At 44.3% G+C, this 25,654-nt stretch overlaps 2 protein-coding genes across 4 annotated transcripts in view; one reads left to right on the plus strand and one right to left on the minus strand.

Moving 5' to 3' along the window:
* Positions 1–4,383, plus strand: part of DNAH11 (dynein axonemal heavy chain 11) — a 135,066-nt gene extending 130,683 nt beyond the window's left edge. Inside the window, 1 exon segment of the mRNA XM_055803629.1 lies at positions 102–4,383. Within this exon segment, the coding sequence (XP_055659604.1) occupies positions 102–221 (120 nt within the window). The 3' untranslated portion in view covers positions 222–4,383.
* Positions 4,384–4,523: 140 nt separating this feature from the next.
* CDCA7L (cell division cycle associated 7 like) lies at positions 4,524–24,828 on the minus strand. Of its 3 annotated transcripts, none has more exons than XM_055805937.1 (10): positions 24,654–24,828; positions 17,880–18,029; positions 14,068–14,205; positions 13,267–13,626; positions 11,304–11,378; positions 9,695–9,880; positions 8,182–8,313; positions 7,181–7,330; positions 5,885–6,021; positions 4,524–5,522 (listed from the first exon to the last, which is right to left on the minus strand). In XM_055805937.1, exons 1-10 carry the CDS (start codon positions 24,735–24,737, stop codon positions 5,492–5,494), a joined length of 1,443 nt encoding a protein of 480 aa, XP_055661912.1. In that variant the 5' UTR covers positions 24,738–24,828; the 3' UTR covers positions 4,524–5,491. The 3 variants fall into 3 exon arrangements, with proteins under 3 accessions (XP_055661912.1, XP_055661913.1, XP_055661911.1); XM_055805938.1 differs by having other exon boundaries at positions 8,182–8,316; positions 14,074–14,205; positions 24,654–24,826; XM_055805936.1 differs by having other exon boundaries at positions 8,182–8,316; positions 24,654–24,823.
* Between the last annotated feature and the right edge of the window lie 826 nt (positions 24,829–25,654).

The following is a 25,654-nucleotide window of genomic DNA, read 5'->3' on the forward strand; positions in this document are numbered from 1 at the left end:
GCTCTTCTATGTATTTTGAGGCTTTTTGTTGCTTTTTTTTTTTAAATGAAAGAATGGCTATTCTTTACGCCAGTACGCTTTGTATTTTTCTCCAAACAAAGGGGGAGTTGATGTTTTCTCCTCACATGGAAGTGCTGCAATCCACACTCTTCTATGATGCTGTGCCAGACACGTGGACTGAACTAGGATATCCATCTACATACAGCCCTGCCCACTGTTAAAGTACCCTGCAGCAGCCGGGCATAGCTGCTACGCACTGAGATATTCCAGTCATCTAAAACGAGCAGGTTTATTCCATTTATTTTTTTGTCTTAATGCAAGGCAGCTTTACTTTGAAGTGAGTTTTGCAGAAATCGCTAAGCACTTTGCTAAAGCAAAGGCTCCATCACCTCCCTTTGCCACAAGTACTAGGGGTACTCAGCATCTTGTAGGATTTCTTTTCCCCTACCCTGCCACCAGCAATATCCACTCGCAGGCAGTTAGATATGGATAAAATACAAAGTGGTTTTGGAAATTCCTCTGGTATTTCATGGCAATGTATGCTGCAGTATGACATTGTTCAATCTCTGCCAGACTCTCTTGTGCTCCCGATTTGTACCTTGCTCTGGCTTATTGGAAGTTTAAACGCAGCACTGAACATGGCATCAGTTTGCACTTTAAGAAACCAGCATTTGTCATAACCAATTTTGGGCGGTTTCTGAAGGTGTCTTAACATGACTTACAGTGATGTTCAGGTTTCTCCCCAAGACAACAAGTTTTACAGGACTGAGCATACCCACATTCTCTGCCAGCAACCTGTCTCATGCTGATCACCTCCTACAATTGATTTCAGACGTACCTAAATCAGGGAAAGAACAAATTTCAGTAAAACAATTACCTTATGCTTACGTAAGCATATACTTTCTGGTTACTTCAACCATGTACTTTCTCTGTCGACAAAAGGACTCTTACACTTCCTGAAGTCTGCAATTTATTTTGTCTAAAAATGTAGTACATATAAGGCAGAAGCTATTGCCTCTTCTCTTTTAGGGTTGCTGATCTTCTCATGCAGCACAGAGAACGCGACATCTGGACACAGGACCTTGTGCTGCCAGCTGGTGGCTTTCTGGCTTGTTTAATCCTCAGTCCTGACAGGTGAGCAGTGGTGGCTGTAAGGAGCCAGGTGTATGCTTTCAATGCCATTTAGTTTTTACCGTTAGCCTTAGCTATGTTATGATGCTGTTTGAAGAGTTAAGCACAGTTTAAATAAAAAGATAAAGATCAGCCAAGTATCAGAGTAACTATCTCCTGAATGCAGGGGGAACAATCCAAACTCATCTTCAGGCTACTCAGAAGTGTGAAGACTTGGCAACTAAGGAAATAAAAGCTTGAATTTCAGTTTAAAAAAAGTTAAAAGAGTGCAACGTTTCCTACTGTTACTATTTAACCAATTCAGTGCATATATCAATAGTACTATTCTGGTTTATTCCTTAGTATTAGTGCAGTTACCAGGCTAAGTGAAAAAAAAAAAAATCAGTCCCCCCATCTTCTTTGTGTAGCTGTTGCCACGTAAGGGATGAAAAATCTTCAACAGCGTATCGATGTCTCACTTCTCGCCAGGATCACAGCACATACCCGTGTATTTATTCTGAAGACCACAGCGAAGGCACATGACACCCCCGTAACAGCAGATCTCATACTCCGCACAGCACCAATGGCACTGAGATAATCCTTTGCTGGCCTAGCAGAAAGGTGGCCAGGAGGTCCTCACAGGGGAATTTGGCCGGGCTGCCACTGTTCCCTGGAGAAGATGGGGGCCCAGGGAGCATTTGCAGCCCCGACACTGAAAAGCCTCTCCCTGTCCTCGGAAGCAGAAGGGTATGGGCAGCAAGAGGGCTGGCACACGAGGGCTGGCACGCACATCTTCCCTCTCCCGCTCACGTCAAGGTCCCCAAATGGTGCTCACTCTGTGCCACAGGCAGAGACACGCCACCGAATTTCTCATTCCTTTCACTGCCTCTCCCCAAGCCATCTCCTCTGGGCACTTGTTCCTGCCGAAGGCTGGGGGGATGTAAGGACCACAGGTTAGCACAGGCGTGTTCTGCGCAGGGACTCGGCTGGAGCAGCAGTGTCTCTGAGCACAGAAGGCAATGCAGTCTGGCTCCCCTGCTGAGGGGGAGGGTGGGGTGTGGTTTGTTCTGTACTGCGCAGAATGGTTTTGTTTCCAAACAATTGCATTCATGCACCTTTTTTGCCTTATTTCAATAATGGCCAAAGGAAAAAAAAATCAAAACCAAAACAAAACAAACCCTCGTCTCAGCCTTGAGCACAACTGGCCCAAGAGGGCCATGTTAACAGTTCTGACATGAAAATTAGTCTGGGTATTGAATTACTGAAAAGTTGGGTTTTGTTTGTTTGTTTTTTAAATGTGTAATGCAGAGCATGGCACGCCAGAACAGCTGGCCTTTGGACAAGATATGCTTGACTGCAGATGTTACCAAAAAGACCACAGATTATGGCCACCCACCATGGGAACGAGGTGGGCTCCGTAGGCTTTTCATGGAAGGTAAGAAATAAACTTGAATTACTTGATCTCAGTAACCTAGTTCAGGGACTCTAGCTCCCTTTGTTAGGTAGGTAAGTTCCATCAGGAGTTGGATTGAAGTGTTGTGATCCTATGAACAGCACCAAGGAAGTTTAGAAATTGGTGGTGAATTATTGGTGTTTGTTGCAAGCTTAAATTTCTACCAGCTTGGTGTTCTAATCACCAACTGTATTTCATGCATTTAAATAACTGAGTCTGAACAAGCTCTGCATTGTAGGAAAACAGCTGCTGTAAAGTAGTTGAGGTTCAGAAGCTTAAAGACTCTTCCAGAGACTGTAAACTTCACCCTGATACTGATCACCTAGAAATTTTCTGCAGCTCTTACCGAGGTGCAGAATAGTGTTAGGAGTTACCAGATGTTGGTAACCTGGATCAAACCATCTACACAGTTGCATTTTTTAAAAAAAATAAAACCCAACCCAAACCAAACCCCAGCCAAAACAAACACCACCACCCACCCACCCTCAAAAAAGCTATTTTCAAAATAATCTTTCTCCTGTTTTTCTTTCCACCTTGGCAGGAAGTCAGCAGTTCTAAATAAACAAATATAAAGAACTCTTGAGTTTTTCATTTGCTAGGCCATAATAGTTACAGGCTGTTGGGGAGACATACCAAGCAGCAGGGAAATACTCAAGAACCCCTGTATTAGCATGAGGTGTAACGATACACCTGAGCGTCTGATGCGCAAGTATGACAGGAGTAGGTTTTTTCATCAGGGTTTCCAAGCAGTCAGGTTTTGTAGCAGCTGTAACGTGGTTGTAGGCTGTCCCTGAAGGAAAATCATGGTCATCTTTTGAGCTGCAACCCCTCTTTTTAACAACTTTCAGAGGATAAACATTGTACCTTGCTCTTGGAATTGTGTTTTCCTGAGATGGAAGCATCTAGTTTAGGAATGACAATTAAGACCTGCAATCAAAATGAGATTTTAGTTTTAACTTAGAAAGGCTGTCAACTAAGTTACAGCTCATTAGGGGACAGGCGAGGGACTCCAACAGGCAATTAGAGAAACATTGTTTTTACTTGTACTCTTCACCAGACCTGAATATAATAAAAAGTAACTAACTATTCTGGAAGTAACTAACCTGCTGCTACAGTAGCAGGTAAGTCCCAAGGGGAAAGTCAGGGTGGGGGACTGAAGCAAGGATGAACATGTCATTTGCCTGTTGCTTTTAGAAATGGTAGCCCAAATTTTCCAGAGATTTTTTTAAAGGTATCTGTCACTCAAAGGGCAATACTGTTCATTCCTCCTCTGGATATGAGGAAGGTATCAAGGAACCTTGTGAGCTGCAGTTTCTGTGTTTAGTGTTGGTATTTGCAAATACAAACTTTCCTGTTGCTACATAAACACTCCTAAAATCCACAAACATCTGCAACATTTTATATACATAGTTTATGTTAAAGACACAACAAATCCAGGCCCCAAGTGGGACATCCAACTGGAGACCACAGTTGAAGCCCAGCTCAAGGAACTGACTCCAGCAACGCCACTCATTTTTGTAAGGCTTCTTCCAGTGGATCGAAAGGAAACTAAGGAAGTTTATGAATGTCTAGTTTATAAAAAAAGTTTATCAAAAGCAGAGGGCCGACCTACAAAAGCAAGGAGAAGCCAGCTAAATGGGTTCTGGCAGGAGTAGTTTTACTCTTGGCGCTTTAGCACAAAGCATTCACTAATACATGCTGCTTTCTCAATCTACCTTGCAGTTAACAGAAAAGGAGGTAAGTATTTTTCAGTCAGCTGGAGCAGGAGGTTTGCCTCACAAAACTACAATCCTTAGTGTAACACTTATGTGCTCTGTGTTGTTATTTCCTCATTCGTCAGCGTTGTGTTCATGTGTTTCTCCACATAATGATTATTGGCCTGCAAGCATTCCTTTATTACACCAGCTACAGGAAAGTAAATGGGAAACATCAGCATGGGGGTGCAGTTTGACTCACAGGATACTCCTCTTGATTATTCTTTATTCTCTCTACATAAAAGGAAACATATCTTAACAGAATTTTAACATAATCATACTGCGATACAAACATGTTGCATTTAAACAATGTTGTTTGAAAACTTGGGTGTACACATGAAAAAACATTAAGTATGAACTGTATGTGAAAAAAATAATCCTGAACTCCGATTTAAACCAGGTAACCAGTTATGACTGCTGGAAGGTAGTTAGTTCAGGCAGCAGGTGCATCACACAAAAAACGCTGGTAAGCAATTCTTTTTCTTTATTGTGAAGATGTTTAGAAGTTAATTTTTTTTTTATTTTATTTTTTTTTTTACAAAACAGTCTTCCACTTTCATGTTTCAGTGATTAATTGCACTTTGCAATAAAAGTCATCCTCCCACTGGCAGGTTGCGTCAGCTTTGGCTGGAATATAATGGCATTCGGCTGAAAGTAGCCTTCCAGTCCTTGCAGAGGCAAGTTCCATAAACTACAGGTGAAGGAGTAGGTTCAGAAAGTGACGGCTGAAAAAATGAATCTTTATGGTCAAGTTTGATCTTTATGGTCAAGTTTCAAAAGAAGGGGGGTGTTGTTTCTTTAAAGACAAGGTATGCTTTACAGGTAGTTATTAAAACACCCTTTCTGCAAACTTGGATAATTATATAAATAAAAATATTGCTCCAACTGATGAAGTTCTCTAACATGTGGTTGTGTAGCTCTATTAGAAATTAACCACTCAAGGCTTGAGTGCCATTTCACTTAATGTATAGGTCTGTGCACGTAGATTTCTCTACCAAAACGTTTTCCTGAGAGATCTTTTGCATAAGACCACATCAATTAAGAAGTTCCCAACACTGAAATGCATATACTATACTCTACAATTCTAACTTATATAAAACATAGTAATAACCTTTTGAAGTTAAAATTTGTCAACGTATTAACCAATCGCAGGCACAGCTTGAGTTCGGTGTTCTCAATTGTCGTCCGCCAGTTGTTTTTGTAAACTAGAAGACATGTGAGAAAACAATGTTAAAGTGCTTTTTAGGAAACTCAGGTTCCATTTAGGAAACTCAGACAATTTCCATTGCTGAAGATGACAGCTTCCAAAATCGCACTTCTGTATGCTTCAAGCAATCAATACAGAGTTCAAAAGAGGCAAAAGCATTTCAAATCCTTATGCAAATTAGTTGTTTACATAGACAGTATAACTCACTTTAATGAAGCTGATTTCTGCCTAGGAAAAACCTGAAGTCCAAGAGACTTTTTTTTTTGCATAGGTCCAGGATCTGCCCCAGGCCACAGAAGTCAAGTATTAATAAGGGCTACAAGGGTTTAAAAAGGAATAACCACAGGGCACGGCCCTCACCTTTCCAGGTACTCCTTGACGTTGTTGTAGCCGTAGAACTTGGCCAGGTGGATAAGCATGCCCGTGGCACAGCGCCCATCCCGCCGGCGGCAGTAGCTGCAGTTGCACACCCCACGACAAGGAGGACAGATCCAGGCCTGCAAAGAGGAGAATGTGGGAGGGGATGGTAATGGCACGCCATGAGTAAGGCTGTATTTGCCTTCCCATGGCTCAGACACACACAGCTATGGCTTCCCTCTGTGTGACCGACTCTTCAGAGCAAGGTTTGAAAAGCTCACATCAGCCAGCCAGCCAACCAACCCTAACACTTCCCAAATGCTGTGGGATTAAAGAAATTGTTAAGTACTACACTGTTGGCTTGAATACTTCTTACTCTGAAGACTCTGGTTCGCTGACATGCTCAGTATTAATTTTCAAATGAAGGCATCTGTAATGCCTAACGATAACTCATCCTGCTAGGGTGACCATAGCACACTCCCTAGAAAAAGATGGGTACCCACTGTGACAAGTCTCTGTCTGCTGGTATAGCATGATGCCTGGGACTGAATTACCCAGCGAGCAGGTGAAGTCAGGCATCTCCCAGCTGCCCAGGACGCAGCTTCTAAACATAGACAGGCAGGTGCTATCAGCCTGCATTACAGTATAGCAGCCACTGCCACACGGGGCCAGCACATCAGAGCTGTTAGTTCTCCACTGTCCTTCAGAACAGCCCAGAAGCCCAGCTCTACAGCAGAGGTGGGGGAGAGGAGGTCCCAGAACAAGCTGAACACAGAGCACACTATTCTGCTGAGAGGTCCTTCCACGCACCTCATTCCCTGGCAGCTGCCTGCGGTCTCTCCTTGCTCAGGGCCTCTGGGGACAACAGAGAAAAGGGAACCAACCCCAAGAATTTTAGGTATCTTTCTCCTTTTTTCTCATATCTAAAAATTAGGATCTAAACCAAGGAACGTGCTTGGCATGCCACATTACTGAGAGCGCTTAAAAATAAAAAAAAAATTGGCATTTTTCTGATTTTTCTGGAAGTTAAGAGATTCCTTTTCTTAAAAGCTGTCATGCTTTCCCTCCACTATCTGGTAAGCACATGGAGCTTCAAAGTACAAAGACGGGTGGATTATAACCCAGGTCCAGAACCTTCCACTTGAGTTCTAAGATCAGTGTCAGCTGTAACAGTACTACAGAACTTCTTATGGCAAAAAGCTTTGAACACCATGTTACCATGAGCGTATACTCATCACAACTTACAAACAAAACCATAATCATTACACCTTCTTCCTAAGCCCAAGTAATTATACTTACTGGATCAAGCAGTGCTGATTTAACATCTTCCCCATATCGATTTCGAAGACATGGTCCACAAAACTGCCCCCTTACTCCTCCACAGCCCTGCTTGCGACAGATTGTCTTTGTATCAGTTGTCTTTTGTCGACACTGGTGGCAAGTACTGCCCTAAAGTTGGAAAGGAGGAGAAACACCTCTGTATGAAGGACATCTTAAATGCTTGTTACCAAACTTTCTTCATATATCTGCCGATAGCAAAGCACAAACTTCAAACCAAACTCAAATTCAGCAATGAAAATCTTAGTAAGAACCGTAAGTTCTGTTGCTGTGGTAAATCATACAGTTATTTAGAGAGATGGCAGGAATTTTACAGAGACAGTGCCCAGCCTCGGTTGCACTGGGAGTTTCAAACTACACTAACCTCATGTCATAGTTCTGGTTCTTTCTTCTGTCTAGGAAAAAGCTAGAACTATTCAGAAAATGACCTTGTGACTCATCTCTGCAAATACAATGAAGCATAAAATATATCATAATTTGATCATCTCTATCTTCCTCACAATAACAGCCAAATCCAGTGATGGAAAGGAAGGACTTTCACCAAAACCTTCAGAAACTACCCAACCCTTACAGAAACATCATTTCCAGGAGGTACAAAGAACAGCCGGGATCACTACTACTTAATGGTACAACCACCACCACCATCACATTTATTTAAAGTGAGAATAAAAGGGATGTCAGCTCTTATCAGAGATGAGTCATAGCTATAGCAAATTCCATTTAATAGCCCTATGACAAGAAAGCACTTTGCAGAGGCAGAAAGTTGGTGGGGCATATCAACCAGCACAGGCAAGCCCACAGAAGTCTGGCAAAACTTTCAAAGTTGTGCTTGTATAATACAATGCCAAGCTGCACCCTCCAGAGCGACAGGAAAGCCTACCTTTTAGCAAACACCCGTGAACTATTCAGAGACTTTCAATTTCAAGCGCATGGACACACTAAAAAATACAGCAGCTACTTACCAGAACTTTGTCATAGATTTTGTCTTTAACAGTGATTGCAATGTTGTCCAAGTCCTCCTCAGTAATATCCTCTACTGAACGGTAAGATGAATACTTCGATGATCTCCTTCTTTTGCGTGCTCCACAATCCCCCTGCTAAACAAACTCATCTCAACACCTTTTTCTGGTGTCATGAAGACTCTGTCACCACACTTGGGTGACAAATTCTTTCACTTATAATGTAATGCAAGCTAAACAGGGTGGACTACAGGCTCATGGACCACTAGAAAAAAAAAAGGGAATGGTTCCCAAATTATCACCACCTCTTTCTCTCCCTCTCCTCCCTAATCTTTTCTCTACTCCATTTATTATTCATTCTCTTTATATGTTCTTCCTTCCCATCGTTGCTACCTCTATTTCCACAATCCCTAACATGTTTTTCTGCTACCTCCTTTTCTTTGCATTCCCTGCGCACCTCCACCGTAACACTTCATACTCCATTTCTTCCCTCTCAAAATAAGGAACTATGACCATTTGCCTTCCCATGCTTTGCCTCTTCCATCTCCTAGCATACTTTCCAATTGCCTTCTCCAGTGACAGTCTCTAATGTCCTGCAAAAAACCTTCACTGAAGTTTTAGGTTTGTCCTGTCATACTCAGCCCTTTCCCTGCTTGTGTTTTTGGAAGAGTCCTCCACTCTAGTGAGCGCTCTTGTTTTTGCCTCCAAGTATCTTTCTGTTTGATCCCTTTTTCATGTACAAGTCTCACCTGATCCTTAGCCTTCCCCCTACCCCACTCTCAGCACCTCATTTGTTTTTCACCCTAGATCAGCTCTGTTCTCTTCAAAATAGTCATTTACCCGCCCGGTTTCTCATTCAGTGGTACTCCACCTATTTTAATAGCCAAATTCCTCTACAGTTTCAACTATACCCAGCACCCGCTCCCACAAGCAGAACTGGGATCCAGCCTGTGCAGATGCAAACTTAAGAGTCTTCCTCAGAAAGACCATATAGTAAATATAACCGAGACAAATGACTACCATAAGCTAAGGGAGGAAAAAACCAGATTTTAAAAAAGCGGGGAAGAATAAAACTGCAACTTTTGAATGGCTAGCTAGTACGTCAGCAGTTCGTGGGTGCAGATTCCCTTCATTTGTTTTCAGTTCAGCTATATAACTCCTATCTTTTTCTCAGTCTGAAGATAGAGTTGATCTGCTTTGTCACCTCCACCAGCCCCACTGCCTTGCCACTCGGAGGCCTTCTGCATTGTGCCCTCTAGTAATTTTCAGGTAATAAATAACAGATCATAAGTAAACTGTCTTGTTATGTTTGGATAACAGAGATCACAAATACAGCCCAGTTAATGGGTGAAATAGGAGGCAGAAAGGCCTGAAGATAACTCCTTTTGTAGCTAATCTCATTAACTAATGAGCTAATCTCATTAACTTCCTGTAGGATGTGATGTCTGCTCTAAGAGCTGGCCAACAATTCAAATGTTTCCTAATCCTTGACTGGGAGATCAAGTCTGGCAAGTACCACACTGAGTCTCTTCTTCAAGATGTTTTGCTGTCTACAGCTACGGAGTTGTTCTGCAAATTTGACAGCCGGCACAGTAAATTTTTCCAAGGCAAAATTTTCTGGTGGACGAGCATTTCTGGTTGGGTTCATGCGACGTGCTATCTGGCCTTCAGAAAATGTCCTCCTTGGGATTCTCTTCTGTTTCTAGAAAGAGAAGAAGATTCCAGTAACTGTCCTTGCAGTTATGTCTGTTGTATTAAAACACCAGAAATAATCTGAAAATGTCTGTACCACACTTGTACTATCATGAATTAATCTGCTCTGCTCCCATTCCTTATTTGTAAAGCCAAACCTCACCAATTTCTGGCACTCTTTAAGTGTTCCCCCTACATGCTATACATTTTTGCTCCTTTTAAAACACCACACCTTCGCAGTTAAAATTCTATTACAATCAACATCACAGAACTATAGCAAAATTTTATGTACGGAATATTAAGGTAGAAGCTAGCTCTCACTGTTCTTCAGTAGCTAAATGTTCAGATTTTCCCACAATCTGAATATAACTCCAAAGAATAATCCCAATTCTAGGTTATTTTCTTTTGTATCTTGTAAATTGAAAGGGCATTAACAAACTGCTTCTCCTACTTCCAGTTTCCTAAGACCTGGAAATTACTATGAGGCACAAGATACCCTCTTCACATTGTCACACCTGCCCAGTACTGCATGACTGAATTCATGCTACAGAAGTCCTGTACGGACACTTTCCATAAAGGCAGCTACCAAGTCTGACAATATAAACAAGATGTAGGAAGCAAGTCTGCCTGCTACCGCACACTTCAGTTATTTCTGTCAAAAGAAGTGAAAGGCACATTACAAGGAGACAGGCTGGAAGTCAAAACCAAGCAGATGAGGTAACAAATACTTCTGATGCCCTCCCCTTTCCTCAAGTAAAGATACTAAATAAAAGTAGCAGGCTTATGTATTAAAATTATGTTTACATTTCTATAGCATTTAACTAGAGCTAGCAAGGTTCCAGCCTTTCAAAGACAGTGTAAGTTGGCTTCACCTTTCCACCTGAGCACCACACCAGCATTTCCACATGGGCTTCCCAAAGACACGGCCCTTCAGTTTTTCCTCAGATCTCTTCAGTTTATAATATATGTGGAAGAACATTATAAAGAACCTAAAGAAGCTGACAGTTCCCTGCTTCTAGACAAGAAAAGTCAGTATCATTCCAGATTCATGCTGAAGTTGTTCAATTTCACCAATAAGAAAAGCCTGCAAGAGGGGAATTAACAGGATCTAAACCCAAAGGAAAGCAACTACTCTTCCTTATTCCCACATACAGACATTTGTCTAGCATCCCAACAGTATTTCTGGGGCAAAAATGATAAAACATCATCTCACCTTGGTCTCTGTATTTCTTCATAAATTATCTTATAAAATTCCACTTCCTCAAATAACCTCTGATACTTCAATACTGACCAATAGCAAATCTATACAAATAAAGCGACCAAACCCAAAGAAAATCAGAACAAGCTTGGTGAAAGCATTTCACCAGGAAACACACGTTAATCCTCAGTCTAGCAAAAACGCCTGTCACTTCTAGCCAGTACCAGAGACTTACCGAAGGAGCCAAGGTGGGTGTTTTCACTGGGAACAGGTCGGGTATGGAATTCAGTTCTGCCAGCAGCTGGGCAAGCTGAAATCAACAGTGATGCTGCATTGAAAATTCACTGCAAACTTGCAAATAAGCAACACTTACCATCCACTCTTCACATGCACTCCAAATTATATCTAAACACATAAAGTTTCAGTGCATGAAACCCTTCTGGAGGCATTTTATCTAAGTGGGGCTCATAAAAAGGGTTCATTTACTCTTGAATGAGCAAAACTCTGTAGGCAGTGCTGACTTCACAGCTCCCATTAATTCTTACTGAGAATTAGAATTGGCTAGAATTACGTCCAATCTTGTTGAAACAGCACTGAAGCAGCACATTACAACATGGTTAAAATATCTGTGACTGATAAGAAATGCATAGTTCATATGAGGGAGAAAAGGAAGACAAGGTGCCCTTGGTCAGAAGGCTGTAAGATGTTGCTTTCTGCCAGGGAACTCAGACCGTCCCCTTACGCAGTGACGTTGCAGCAGGGAAACTTTGCTCATCGTTTTTCCACTGGTCCTTAGTAGCAATGCCTAGAAACATTCCGTTTTCAGTCATGACAGCTCTAGTGCTGATTTCACAAATGCTGCAAACCACAGCCAGTAATGCTACATGGCACTGCTTTGTGCAGATACACACAGCAACATGGGTACACGCTCATTTACAAAGTCATAAACCACCGAAGGCCCACTGACGGCTCCCCTAACCATGGCGTATGCAGCATCAGAAGCTGCTTCAGCAGGATGACCTGATGCACTGTGTAGATGTCCTGGAGGTACCTTTCAACAGAAGCAGTGGCTGACAGGTCCAAAAAAATACTGACCTGTTCTGGAAGGCCAGGATGAGGCTATCTTCTGAAAAGCCAGCAACAGCAGGGATGAGCCAAGCTGCTGGCTGTCTCCGAGACCGCCATACCAGTCACGAGAATAAAAGCTGGATACAGCATTTCTCAGTAAATAATTCAGTGTGGCATTTATTAAAAGCTATTTAACATCATTACAGTACTGCAATTAGTATGCTAATGAATTTTACAACGGTTGAAACTAGAAGGAAAAGTGAAAGGTGGGAAGGGTGGAAGGGTGACAAGACCAACACAATAGCACTGAGGGTACAAGACAGATTAGATACACAGGTACAAAACTAAAGCACATTTTTATGTGGGAGCTGCAAGCCCACACACCCAAGAGGTATACACCCAAGACTGCTTGGAAGCTGCCATTTTTCATGGAAAACAGTAAAACTGAAGGAGCCACTGAGGATCCGACATCAACTCAGATTTGCACAGCAGCGTGATAATTAAATTTGCACAGCAGCTGGTGTCACACTGGACAGCAGAAGTGCTAAGGAATAATGTGTCTCTCTCTTACACACCTACACACACACACACACATGCTTTCAGTAGCAAAGCGTTAACTGTAAACTCCATATCCCGTAAAACTGGAAAGGTACATTTACCATCCTTAGCAGTTTTTAGCTGGCTTTCCAACCAGTAACCGCAGCAGATCTGTCAGACACAAATGAAAAGTACAAACTCTTGTGCAAATGTTACCACCAGCCACCTGAATGGAACAGCCAGTTTTCTGACACGTTCTGGATATGACTGCAACTTGGGCATCTGTCACTTTGTTGACATCCACATACAAAATGCTTGGTTCAGCTCTGGTTTTAAACTTGAGCTATCTAGTCCTACTTTTTTAAAAATACTTTTTTTAAAAAAAAAAAAAAATAGAGACTATTTTAGGGTAAATGTCTGAGTGTTGATGGTCCTCTAGTGTTTTCCCAGGTAGGAAAATTCAAGCACAAACCACTATGAGATTTTCCCAAAGTGCCAGCACAGCACCCGCAGGGACCCCAAAATTCAAGCATGCTGAAGCTAAGTACTTGGATGTAAGCGTCAGAGAGCAAAGCACTGCTCGTAAGTCTTACCATGGCTTTATTTTCTTTAATATTCATGGCTCTCTTAAGGAGAGCACTGGAACTTTCCTCCTGTGTTTCTTTAACGTCTTCTTCAGATTCTGAAGCAGAGCCCTCTAGTTTGTCCCACCGCTTGCAACTTATTTCTTCTGAAAGAGGTACAAGGGATTCACTGTCCTTTAGGGGTAAGTTAGAAAAAACCTGTTCAGGCACTTTTTTCTCAGATGACTTTCTGGTGGGAAACTGCAAGGCAACACGAAGGCCAAAGCTTCTTCTCTTGGGGGAAACCTTCTTCTTCATCCCTTCCTCCTCTTCTTCCTCACTACCCAATAAATTAGCGCGTTCTTCATCACTCAAGTCTGACTCCATTGCCTAGAAGCAGAAGAATCCCATGTTACATTATTAGCTGTGACACAAGAAATGTCGTTTTTAAAAAAACTAATTCTAGGCAGCAGTGTCACCACCCAAAGACACTGTCATAAACGCACCTAAATCAACAGATTTTAAAAGTTCAGGGTACGCACCTTCTCCTTGTGCAGAGACCAACACAAAATCTACATATTGTCTGGGATACAGACATAGTGTCTTCAGAGGAACAATCTTGCCCAGCACAGTTAGTCTGTAGAAGTTGGGGAAGAAGTTCTCCCTTCTCATATGTGATGTTACATTAAATAAAGCTTACTTTCTCTTTTTAAGATAACACATTTTTCTTCAGCATAAGAACAAACATCACAGTGTATCAGAACATGAGGTTTACGAAGAAGAGACAGAGAAAAAGGAAGTCAACATATACATTCACACATAGGCAACTACCTTTACCGGAACTCCTTTCTTGTTCACATCCACCTCACTTGAATTGAAGCCTTCAAACGCTTCTGTTTCAGAGTCAGTGTCTTCAGTGAAAATCCTCTGCAGCTCTTCAGTGAGGTACCTGGACTGGTATCGACGCCCCTGTAAAAACACCAGCCAGTAGCTGTTAGAGACAGTCAGATGCAGAGCAGTCACAATAAACAAGTTCGGAGGTTCAAGCAGGTACCAACTAGATGGCAACATACTGTGAAAGCACTTTTCAAGGCAAAGCCCATCAAAAGAAAAAAGCAGAAGACTTTCACAGTGTCAGGACTGAGTTATTTTAAGTTGGCAGCATTTTTTTCCTCATGTTGAGCTGAAGGCTTTCACTGAGATGCTGGGGAAAATTTCTTCTTCATCCCTTTCTCCTCTTCTTCACTACTACCCAATAAAAATAAACTATCAGTTTTCTTACATGTAAATTATGTTGGTTTGTGTTTTTTTCTGGATGTAAAAAAACAGGCCTTGAACGGAAGAAAATACAAACCACAACTGCAGCAAAAAGGAGCCCTCCTTTTTTTCACTTAGCAGTAGAAACAACACTGTCCTCTGGGCTTGCTGCAGCAGGACTCGGGGCTCCGAGATGGATTCTGCTCCTTCTCATGCTGTTACACCATCATTGAAGTGACAGACACCAACATAAAACCACGGAGCTTTGAACAGCCTGACTAACATCCCTCCACCTTCCAACTGCCCAGCTCTTTTTTAATGGTGCAGTTTGTAATTGAAACAAGTTCTAGGGTAGACAGATCACAAATTTCTGCCTACAGACTAGGAAGTAAAAAGTCAGCCCATGAAAAAAACTAACATCTCGTTAAAACGCTCTTCATGATACGCATGTTACATACCAATCACTTACTAAATCAGAAATGTATTTCCATACTTCCAATCAGAATTAGTAGAAGACCATCTGTCAACTCGTCCCCTTTAGTGTCCTGAAAGATCTGTTTATGGTAGGAACACAACCCATGTTCACACCACATCTGCCTCTTCAAAGTCAGCAACACTCATGTTTATTTCCCCAATTTTCCTGTGCTATTTTTAACTCCCACGAGACAAAAAAACAAAAAACAAAAAACAAAAAAAAGAGAAGAGACCTCATACAATGCACTTGCCAATTCTTCCTTTCAATTCCCTCCCTTCCCTGACTTTAATTACACAATATCTGGTGAAAAACAGATACAATAGATGAGTGGAAAAACTTATATGGGAATGGGAGGGGGGAACTACTGCATGTGCTGTTTCTTTACACTTAAACATCTCCTACAACTTATTATGGGTAATTGGAATGAGTTTTCTCTGAGCAAAATTACTTTATTCTTTTGTTGATAGGTGCAGTGCAGCTGCTTCAGAAAGGAACAAACATAAAGTTACTTTAAAGTTAAAATTGCATTTCTTGGAAGAAAACTGAAGTTTTTATGCATGCTGTGTTTTCATGAAATTCCAGAGCGAAGGTTAGGGGGCGGAAATAAGCTGTTTGTTAGCTGAAGTGACTAAAACCAAGACAGCTAGAGCTATGCTGTTACACCTATGAAGAATGGTCTACACAAGGTAAAATATACATCCAGGATACCTATAGAAATGGCTGAAACTTAGCAGAAGTGCAGAGATTATGGGAGCAGGACTGCAGAAAGGTCTGAGGAAAAGCAGACATGCAGAGGTAACAGCCTGGATGTAAAAACGAGGCATTTGCGCCTCAGCATCCAAGGGAACACCTGATGCACTAACATCCCATTTGCCACCCTGGTAGGGCAGCTGCCTTGTTCTTCTCCCAGGAATTTTTCTGCTGCAGAAATATGCCCATAACACCCTGTATTGAAGAAACTCAAAGCATTCAAAAATAACATCACTTTTCTCATGTTCCTGCAAGTACATATTACGAGCACTTTTATGGATGAGCAAACTGAATCATACAAAGTAATTCTTGGTTTGGGTCGTCCAGCAAGTCTGATAAAAGTACTCAAATCACAGCATCCGCTAGCCACAATTCCCCACTTCCCAGCTGTGATGGCAGTATCCATCACAGGCAGGACCAGGGTTAGTCACTCACAAGCCCTTTATCATCCCAGAATAATTTTATGCTCCTTGGGTCTAGTCTCAAAAGCCATTAATGGGGTTGGTTGCATACATAAGTCCCATTTGCATCAAGTGCCTGCTCTAAGATGTACATTTTGTTTAAAGTATAAGATTAAATGCGTGTCTTTACTCCAAATTGGAACTGAACTTCCCATCATGCACTTCACACCAAAACCTTCTAGTTTCCTGCACAACAGGTACCTATGGTCTTTCTCAATGACAGTAGTGTTTGGCATCATAAATGGATGGAGCTCAGGATAAAAAAAAATGGTGGGCTTATTGTACCATTTAGTGGTAAAGGAGTTAAACTCAATACTGACAGAGATTTAAAATAATTCTCAGGCCAAGGGAAACACAGGAATGGTGAGAAAGGCTCCAGTGCCAGCTGTAAATTTGGAACAAGTCTCACTGGGATTCCCAGTAACGCATGCTAAAGTAACAGTACCTAGCTCTCCCATAGCATTTTTCATCACAGGATTTTAAAATGCTTTGCAGCAAAGATCATTATCGTATCTCCATTTCACAAGTTGGGAAACCAAGACACAGAGGAGTAAAGGAAGGTGCCTGCAGGCTCCAAGCAGGCGGCAGAAGCTCAGGCTCCCGTACAAGGCTCCCCCTCTGCCATCACCACCACTACTTCTCATTGATCCTTCTTCATGCTCCACACAAATGTAAGGGCAAGCCACCTCCTGGCTTTCTGAAGTTACCAGTACCATCTAACAATAAGGTTACAAAGCAATTTAGAGCCCAGTGTATTTCACTACATTTTAGCCACCACCTTTCTCCATAGGACAGACTGTGTCTCTACCCCCAAATGGCTTCTGCACCCTCCTGAGGCCATTCGTCTCCAAAGGCTCAAGAATAGTACACACTTGTACAAGCCTCACTCTGTCTGTTTCCTTTGCTAACACTAGTCATCTTCCTTGTCTTCAGCACCTCTTTACCAGGTGACTTACCTGAGGGACTAGGAAAAGGGAAAAGAAAAAAAGGAAAAAAAAGAAAAAAAAAGTAATTTTCAATGTTGTTATTAATGGAGTGGCGGGACCTTTTAAAGAGCACAGCTGACAAAGGTATATTTTAGCACATCAGCCCATATCTACCAAGTATATAATTATAAGCTTCTGAAAGACTGAAAACTAAAGTTTCTGGCAGCCAAGACAGCACACCAGGTGTCTTCCTTTCTTGTGAATTCAGCTGGTAACTCCAGCTACCAAATCAGAGAATTAAAAATACCAAATAATTATGCTGATCTAAGCTGCTTCACCATTAAGAGAGCAGACAACCAGCAAGTCTCAGGACCAAAGCCAGAAGCTGATGGTTTCTGTTGGTGACCACCACTAAAACATGATTTTCGTGCAGAAACAGCACTGACAAATTAGTGTAGAAACAGCACTGAGATAAATTTCTGGAAAAAATACCTTGAATCTGCGTGCTCACAAATGCCCATCTATTACTATGCATTTCCACTGTCTTATGTGGCCAGGGTGCAGCAGTCCAGGATGGCAATTCTCTTTCCTGCTGGCTACACTTACCTTTTATACAAACCCTAAAAAGGACAGCCAGTTTCTATACATTTATTTTTAACACGAGGACTACAGATCATGGGTTTTGCTGCGAGTTACGGCTCGCACAGCCTTGGCACAGGCTAGAGTACTACTGCACCCAAACAGTGTAACTAGGCCATGGCAATCTGTTCCTACCTTTTTTCCTGAGTCCACGGAATCAATACTAGCATAGCCGTCCTTTGACGACAGCCACCTCTGTCTGGAAGCATCATCTTGGAATCCCAGAAAATCTTCAGTGTCACTGGGGGCATTAAAAATGTCAGTCACGTCCTTGGGTATCTGTTTCTGGTCCAAAATGAGACAGAGAATACAAGTCAGACATGCCAACTTAATAGCAACACTCAACGGTACAACTTATTTCTGTACTCCTATGCAGGTGCAAATCTGTATCACCAAACATGCTATGCGTGAACTGCACCTCATTTAGCTAAACTCCAGGAAAATTCTGTACAGTTTCAATCCCTAAATACAGACTGCAGATGTGGGGCTAGGAAGGGGCTACGACATGCGTGGTGTTTAACTCCACAGAACAGTACTTCTCGGACATAAAAACGTGTCTGCCTCATCTTTGCAAGCACGTGCTCAGGGCACCCTTTATGCCTAGTGAAATCCACCACTGCTCCTCCTCTCACAGAGCAAGGATGGCTCAGCGGTGGGGAGTACACCTTCAAATATAACATATGCTAAACAAGTACAGAGAAACCTTATCAGGAGATCCGGTACCAGTACTGTTACATGTTTTAGCAGGTGCTTAACTAACTCCAAAAATAAAACCAATGCAACTCATTCTCCTCCATCAGTACTGCTGCAGAGCTTTTTCTGTGACCATCGGCAAGAGTGAAAACCCACTGTAACCGAGAACATTTCTTGTTTGCTAGAAGCCCGTGATGTAGCCTGCCAGGAAGATGCACTGCCAAGGGCAGGCAGCGGCACTTTCTGAGGTGACCAAGGTCACAACTTCAGAGTTTGCTAAGTCCAGTTGCGGCATGGAAGCGGACTTATACTACCACATCCAACCATTCCCCCAGCCACACACTGCACCAAGCACTTTGGATAAGCCTCTCCATGTAATGGGCCAGTAAGGAAGCCTTCAGACAGCTCCCACCTAGGCTGCTTTAGGATTTGGTGTGTGGAAGGATGGGATGAACAGACCCATCCTTGAAAACTGAGGCAGAAGGCAGTTTGCCAAGTTTCAGAACACGGTTTTACACATCCCAGTATCATTTACAAAACCATTCTGCCGTTCACAAAAACGCTGGGGGAGAAGAGTGTCTGCATCACTCACCACCAGCTTGACATTTCTCCCACATCCCCAGGACACGTACACATCATGTATACTATTCCTACCTGAAGCAAGCCTCTCTGCAGCTTCTAAATCTGCATGTGGACTTCCCACTCCTCTCATTAACTCACAGGAACATGAGATCAACAGCTGCCTGGTGGGAGGGGCCAGTTCCTCATCTGAAGGAGAAAGTTCTGAAGGAGAAAGTCTCCAGCCCTGAACATTCAGGAGAACATCCCCAAGACGAACTCCAGAACCCAGAGCAGCATGCCCTTGTCCACTGCCATAGACAACCAAGGTTGCTCACACAGGGCCACATATGATTATTTTTATTATTATTTTACCTTTTTATTATTTGTGCCAAGGTGAATAGCCCTAAACAGCTCAGTCTCCAAAAATAATGTTGCTGACAAAATTCCAGTTCCGTTAAAAGAGCAAGCAGCACCTTGACCAAAGCTTCACTCTCTGAAATAAGCTACAGCAGTGGGCATACCTGGGCTTAATTTTATTCTTGCTCTGCTTTTATAAAGCTGCTGTAGACTGATGCAAAACTGGTCTCCTGTTGCTTGAGTAAGAGCAGAACTCACCTCTGAACAACTGACCCTCACAGGCGTAAAACAGCATGACCCAAGCGCTGCTGCAGAAGGCATGCTGTCTACATTTGAACCCCTTTGGACATTCCCTCACCCCCACGTCTCACAACGAGCAGCCAGAGTCTGCCTCCATGGCTGTGACAGAATCCACCCAGCACAAGCAGCGTTAAAAATGAAGCATTAGGCATTTTAATGGGAAAACATACAAGGAGCTTTAAGCCTCGTTGCTATGAATATATTGCTTCCAGGAACCACTGCGTTAGTTCTTGTGCTACTGTACAGCCAAGTTAGGCACAGAGTAATCACAGCAGTGGCTAACTAATTTCTTGTTCTTCATCATCTATTATTTCTGCATCTGCACCAGAGGAGCCATTATGGGCATGCAATTACTGATTTTGAACAAAAAACAAACAAACAAAAAATTCCTTCCCAAGTAGAAGACCTCTTTTGATCTTCATGCGTTCCTGAATACTAAGGTATGGATTTAAGTAACTTACTGCAAAACGTCAAAGATTTTTAGTTTGTGACTTGCTCCCCGCAGGCTGACCATGAAAGAATCCCATTCCGTCGCTGACGAGTCCCCATTTCACCAAAAAGGCTTAGGTTAATAGCAGGTAACACCGGACACATTCACCGTGGGCGTAGCCCAGGAGTTTAAAAAAAAGCACCCTCATGACCAAGCTTGCTCATCGCCAGGGTTTCTACACCTGAAATCCAGCATTTCTACACCTGAAATCACAAGTCACGTTTATTCCCAGGAGAAGCCCACTGCCAGCAGCAGACAGACATCAAAGACGCGCCTGCACCAAACACCTCTGCTGTGATGGGTTGGTTCGCTGTTATCTCCTGTGCAGTCCTGGCAGCCACAGACATTTCCATTTTTAACTCTCAATTAAGATACATTCAGAAACTAATTTATAATCAGCATCTGAGTCCAGCATTTTAAACTCTGTCAACAAAGTAGCATACGCCAAGAAAGAAAATACCTTTTTGCCTGAACACAAATGTCAAAATATTAATCTATTCTAAGCACTTGAAAGATGCCCACACTTCAGGAAAGGACCCCTGAAAAAGGCAGGAAGGCAGAGAGGTGATTAACATTTCAAGCTTGCCCAGGGAAAACATTTCAACATGAACAGATCACAGGTCCAGACACAATGGTTTGCAGAAACGCTGCAGAGATGTGAGTAATACTGTCTTTTGAAGATACCAGCTACAAGAAGCCAAGTACTGAAAGTACTGAAAATCTAGTAAAAGCTGAAATAAAATCACAGCTGTTGAAAAAGTCAAAGTCTTATTTCTAGCAGGAAATTTTACACCTACTGAGGTCAGTTATGTTTGCACATAAAATACACTTACTTGTTTAAAACACCCACAAGGTACTTTTGAAAAGCAGCAGAAAACATTCCCCACTACAAACAGCATACAAATCCAACAATTGCCAACAACCAACCCTAACTATTTCCTTTCAACAAAAGATCAAAGTTCAAGACGGCCCCATCTCTGTCTCCCCTTCTCTAAAGCTGACAAAACACCGCAGTACACCCAGGAGCGCACCCGGATCCGTCGGGCTGCATGGAGGAGAGTTCCCGTTCCCACAGAACCAAGAGCAGGCAGCTCGTGTGTGCCCACGGGGGCTGGCAGATCTGTCACCAAGGGTGACAGAGACTGAAAGCAAGGCTGGCAGGGATGTCAGACCTGTTTTGGCAACGCTCCCATACTCCCCACGAGTGATGGAAAAAGTAAAGCACCTGAGGTGCCCACCAAATGTCAAACCAACATTGTTCCAAGTGCCATCCCCACAAATTCCACCTGTCTTGTGAGGCAAGGAAAGAAAAGCCTGCGGTGAGCTGTTTTACTTTCCACATCAACAGGAAGAATTCTTGTGTCTCAAGCAAAAAACCAACTTTCTGGATACCAAAGCCGAAACAGGTGCAACTTGCCCTTCTGCCAGGCAGTGCCCTGGCAGGCGGTGAGGACGGAATGCTTGCCTGCATGCACACCTGCAGCTTTGGGGGGAAGCATCAGAGTTATTTCTACACCACTGTCAAACATATTTGATTTTTTTAAAGAGGCATTTGTACATACTGCCAATTGTCACAACAGCACACTCTGACAATATATCGGGAGTACATACTGTGTGAAAAAGCACGACTAGATGTAATTCTTTATTTTCGCAACTACCATGAAAAAAAATTAGTTGGGCTGTGTTCCCCTCATTCAAAATTGCACAATGTATAGACACTGCTATTTGAAGCAGAGGACAGATAATTTCTAACGTTCAGGCTCAGTCAGACTGAAATAATCCCAGCTGAATCCCAAACACATACTCCCAACAAACCAAACTTGTCCAAAGTCACACCTTCAACGTGTGCTGGAAAACCTCTTGACTTGTCCCGGGCTCCGTACAGCGGCAAGCCCCGGGCAGGTCTCTCAGGGGTTACAGGCACTGGATTTGGCTCAACCGAAGAGGGAAGCACTCCAAGGCTGACAATTACGGGCAGCACAAGAATAGAGGGCCCCAGTCAGAATGCCGATAGGTGCCAAACCAAAACCCCACAACTATTCACAAGCCAAGATCTTGGTGTTTCCACTGGAGTCAAAGACAAACAGCATTGTGCGGAAGCTTAATTTTACACATCATACGAACGCCTGAAGGATGTGGAAGGCAAAGAGAGGCGAAGTCGTATTACAGTGCAAAAGGATCACACAACTAGATGCAGAGTCAATAGGACTGTCAACACCATCCAACCTGCCTGAGATTCAAAAGCCGCAACTAAATCTAGGAAGGCAAGGAAGATCCCAGGTGATCTCTGCAATTTCTCAACAGCTTCACAGCACAAAAACCTGAAACCTTCTGGACAATTCCTGGCACAAGCGGCAGCAGGGTGAAAGGCAAGTGAGTGTTCAGAGAAAAGAAGGAACAAGTGATAAAATACGCAGTCATCACACAGTTTCATGATCTTTGCAGGGGTACTTAGATTCCACCAAAGGTGAAAGTAGATTGTACCTGAGCCTGTACATCTGTCACAGCAACAACTCCTGGGACTTCCAGGGTAGTTTCCCCTGCCCCTGCAAAAAGTTACGGTAATTTCTACCTCAGTCAACCTGCTGCTAAACCCAAGCACTCCATGAAATTATAGTAAATTCATCTCTTTTCAGAACAGTAGAGGACGGTTTCTACATTGTTGCTTTTTTAAAAATGATAATTAAATAAGCTAAAACCCAATTACGTAAGCTACTGATAAAGTAAAGAATGCCCAACTATCATAATCACACGGCAAGTCATTTAAAACGTTACCTTCCATAGGCAATTATCTACCTGGAAACTACCCCCACTTTTCAACAACGCTGATAATAATGTCAGTAACAGCATGCTGGCATATGAGCGCAGTCCAAACACTCTGTCAACCACTACCATCTCTTCTTTTGTAGTATCTAATCCCTCACTGATCCACACTGTTATTTCCGAATTAATTCTGTGTAATTCAAGAGCATCCCTTTCATTTGTGGCGGTGCCTAATTACTTTCCAAGCCCCGGCATTCCAAGGAAAACACTTCTGTACGCCACCATAGGCATGCAACGCATCCCCTGCTCGTGTCTGGACCACTAGCGGCCAAGCATTCTGGGTGCTTTGTCAGCCAGCACCCCTTTAATGAAACCCATGTACTGAAACGGTGGTGCCAAGAACCTGTTAAATTTGACTCTAGGATGGGAAATGGAACCGAAGGTCCTACAGTTGAGGACAATTCCATACCACTGCCTTCCCTGGCAGCTGCTGTCAATGGGGGCACGTACCCACTTACCAGCCAGTTTGTCAGCAGACGACCGGTGACTTCAGACACATGGAAACCTTCACCACCACATCCTTCTGGCTCAGCCAGGGCTGAACCCACTCCTCACAGGGAGAAGCAAGAGCCTGCAGAAGGCCTTGCTCTGCCAAAAACGAGCTCCCATGAGAAAAACGAGGGCACCGAGAGCAGACTGCTTCCTTCTCCCCTCTGCCGAGCCTTACAAGGAACATGACGTGTGCCCTTTTAGCTGTGTGGCAGAGGTGACCAGCAGACAGGAAGCATGTCCTTACAGCACCAGAGGTGTGAACCGTGTGCTATTTGCTTCTAGTGTATCATGTCCATCGGGTTTCTCCCCAAGGGTTTTACAGCACCTTTATCTCCACGCTGCCAATGGAGAGCCTGAGTGGAAGGCTCACAAAGTCCCCAAGAGGACAGGGATCCTAACAGCGCATCTACAACCCTCCGGGTCCCACAGAAACCCACCTCAGGCCCTTCCATCAGCAAGACCTGAGTCGCTGGGCTTCTCCTCGCTCCGTCCCACCACCTGGGACACCCACCACGAGAAGCGAGGTGGGTGCACTCGTGGATGTATCCAAACGTGTGTCAGGCTCGGACCTGCTGGTTGCACTGACCCACCAGGCGTTTTGTCCCCAACCCTCCAGCCTTACCCATAACCAGGTGACTCAAGCAACGTGACGGCGGCATTTCAACAACAACAACAACAAAAAAAAACAAACCACCACACAGATGATGGGCCAAAACGACAAAAAAAAAATTTTTAAAAATTAATCAGCTATTTCAAAACCGGCACGCCCAGGCTGACAACAGACTCGTTAATTAACAAAGTTCCTCCACCACAAGCAACGCGCAGCCCAGCTGCCTTTCTCCGGGACGCTGCAGGGCGCCGGGGCCGAACGCCTCCGGGCGGCTTCCACCCCCTCTCCGCAGCCCCGGAGCCGCCGCGCCACGTGGAAGGCGCCCGGCGGGACCGCGGGCCGCCGCCTTCACCGGGACCGTGTGTGGCGGCGGCGCGGGGGCCGCAAGCGTTGCCCGCCGCTGGCGGTGGCGCCGATCCCGGCGCCGCCGCCAGCGGCGGGCAACGCTTGCGGCCCCCGCGCCGCGGGACGGCGGACAAAGGCCTCCGCTACCCCGGCAAGGCGCAAAGCGGCCGGGCCGCCGCCTTACCGCTGCGGCCCGGCCTAGGCCCGCCCGCCCCGCGCAGCCCTCAGGCCGCCTCACCTCGCCGCGGCTCCCCGCTGCCGCCGCCGCCGGGGCCGCTGCCGCTCCCGCCGCCCGCCGCCGCCGCCGGCCGCGCCGCGCCATGGCGCAAGGAAGCGGCCGCGCTGCCGGGGGAGGAGGAGGAGGAGGAGCGGGGGGCGGCGGCGGGGTGGAGCCGGGCGGCGGCGGCGGGAAAGGCGCGATGGGGCCGGGGAAGGCCGTGCGGGGCCTTCGCGGCCTGGCGGGGGCAGCTGGCGCTGGGGGCGGCCTCGTGGCTTCCCTCAGCACGGCAGCGAGCCCGGAAGGAGCGGTGTTGCCTGGGGGGGGTACGCTTTCCTCCGCCGAATAATTAAAAAAAAAAAACCACCCTTCATTTAGGTGGTCCGGGTGTGAAGTGCGAGCCTTCTGCGAAAGTCTAAAAAACAACAACAACAACAAAAAGAAGCGGGGGTGGGGGGTAGCGATGACATGAGTTTAAGCGCTTTGTGCCAGCGTTCCCCAGTGCCCCCCCGCCAACTGCCCCGAACTGGGCAAGCGAATGTACCAGGTGAAAGCCACGGGGAGCGGAGCTGATGCCTTTCAACGGCATCTGGAGAGTTCAAATTTCAAAATATCACAAATGGTGGAAAGTCAATCAGATCAGAGAAATTAAATTGGGGAAAAAAACCGGGGCTGTGTCAATTTTAAAAGCATTTTTCCCTCCAATAAACCTACTGGTTTAGTGTATTCTTCCACGCTTCAGCTAGCAGAAAGAAAAATGAACACAAAGACATGCAAACTAGTTTCCTCTGAATAACCTGTATTCCTGAATGAACAGGGTTTTGTTTGTGGTTTTTTTTAACTTCCATTATATGCATTGCTTTATTAATCAAGGGGGTGGCACTAGATAAGGCACTTTACCTTACAATTACTTGGTGAATGAGTGAGAAGGCTAGCCCCGCTCCCGAAGGTGGCTGGCGGCAGAAGGAGGTTGGTGCCCAGCTCCCCCGGTCCCGCTGACACCGTGAGCCTTTGCTTGTCGC

Source organism: Falco peregrinus, chromosome 5 (assembly GCF_023634155.1).
Source record: "Falco peregrinus isolate bFalPer1 chromosome 5, bFalPer1.pri, whole genome shotgun sequence".
Classification (NCBI taxonomy): Eukaryota; Metazoa; Chordata; class Aves; order Falconiformes; family Falconidae; genus Falco; species Falco peregrinus.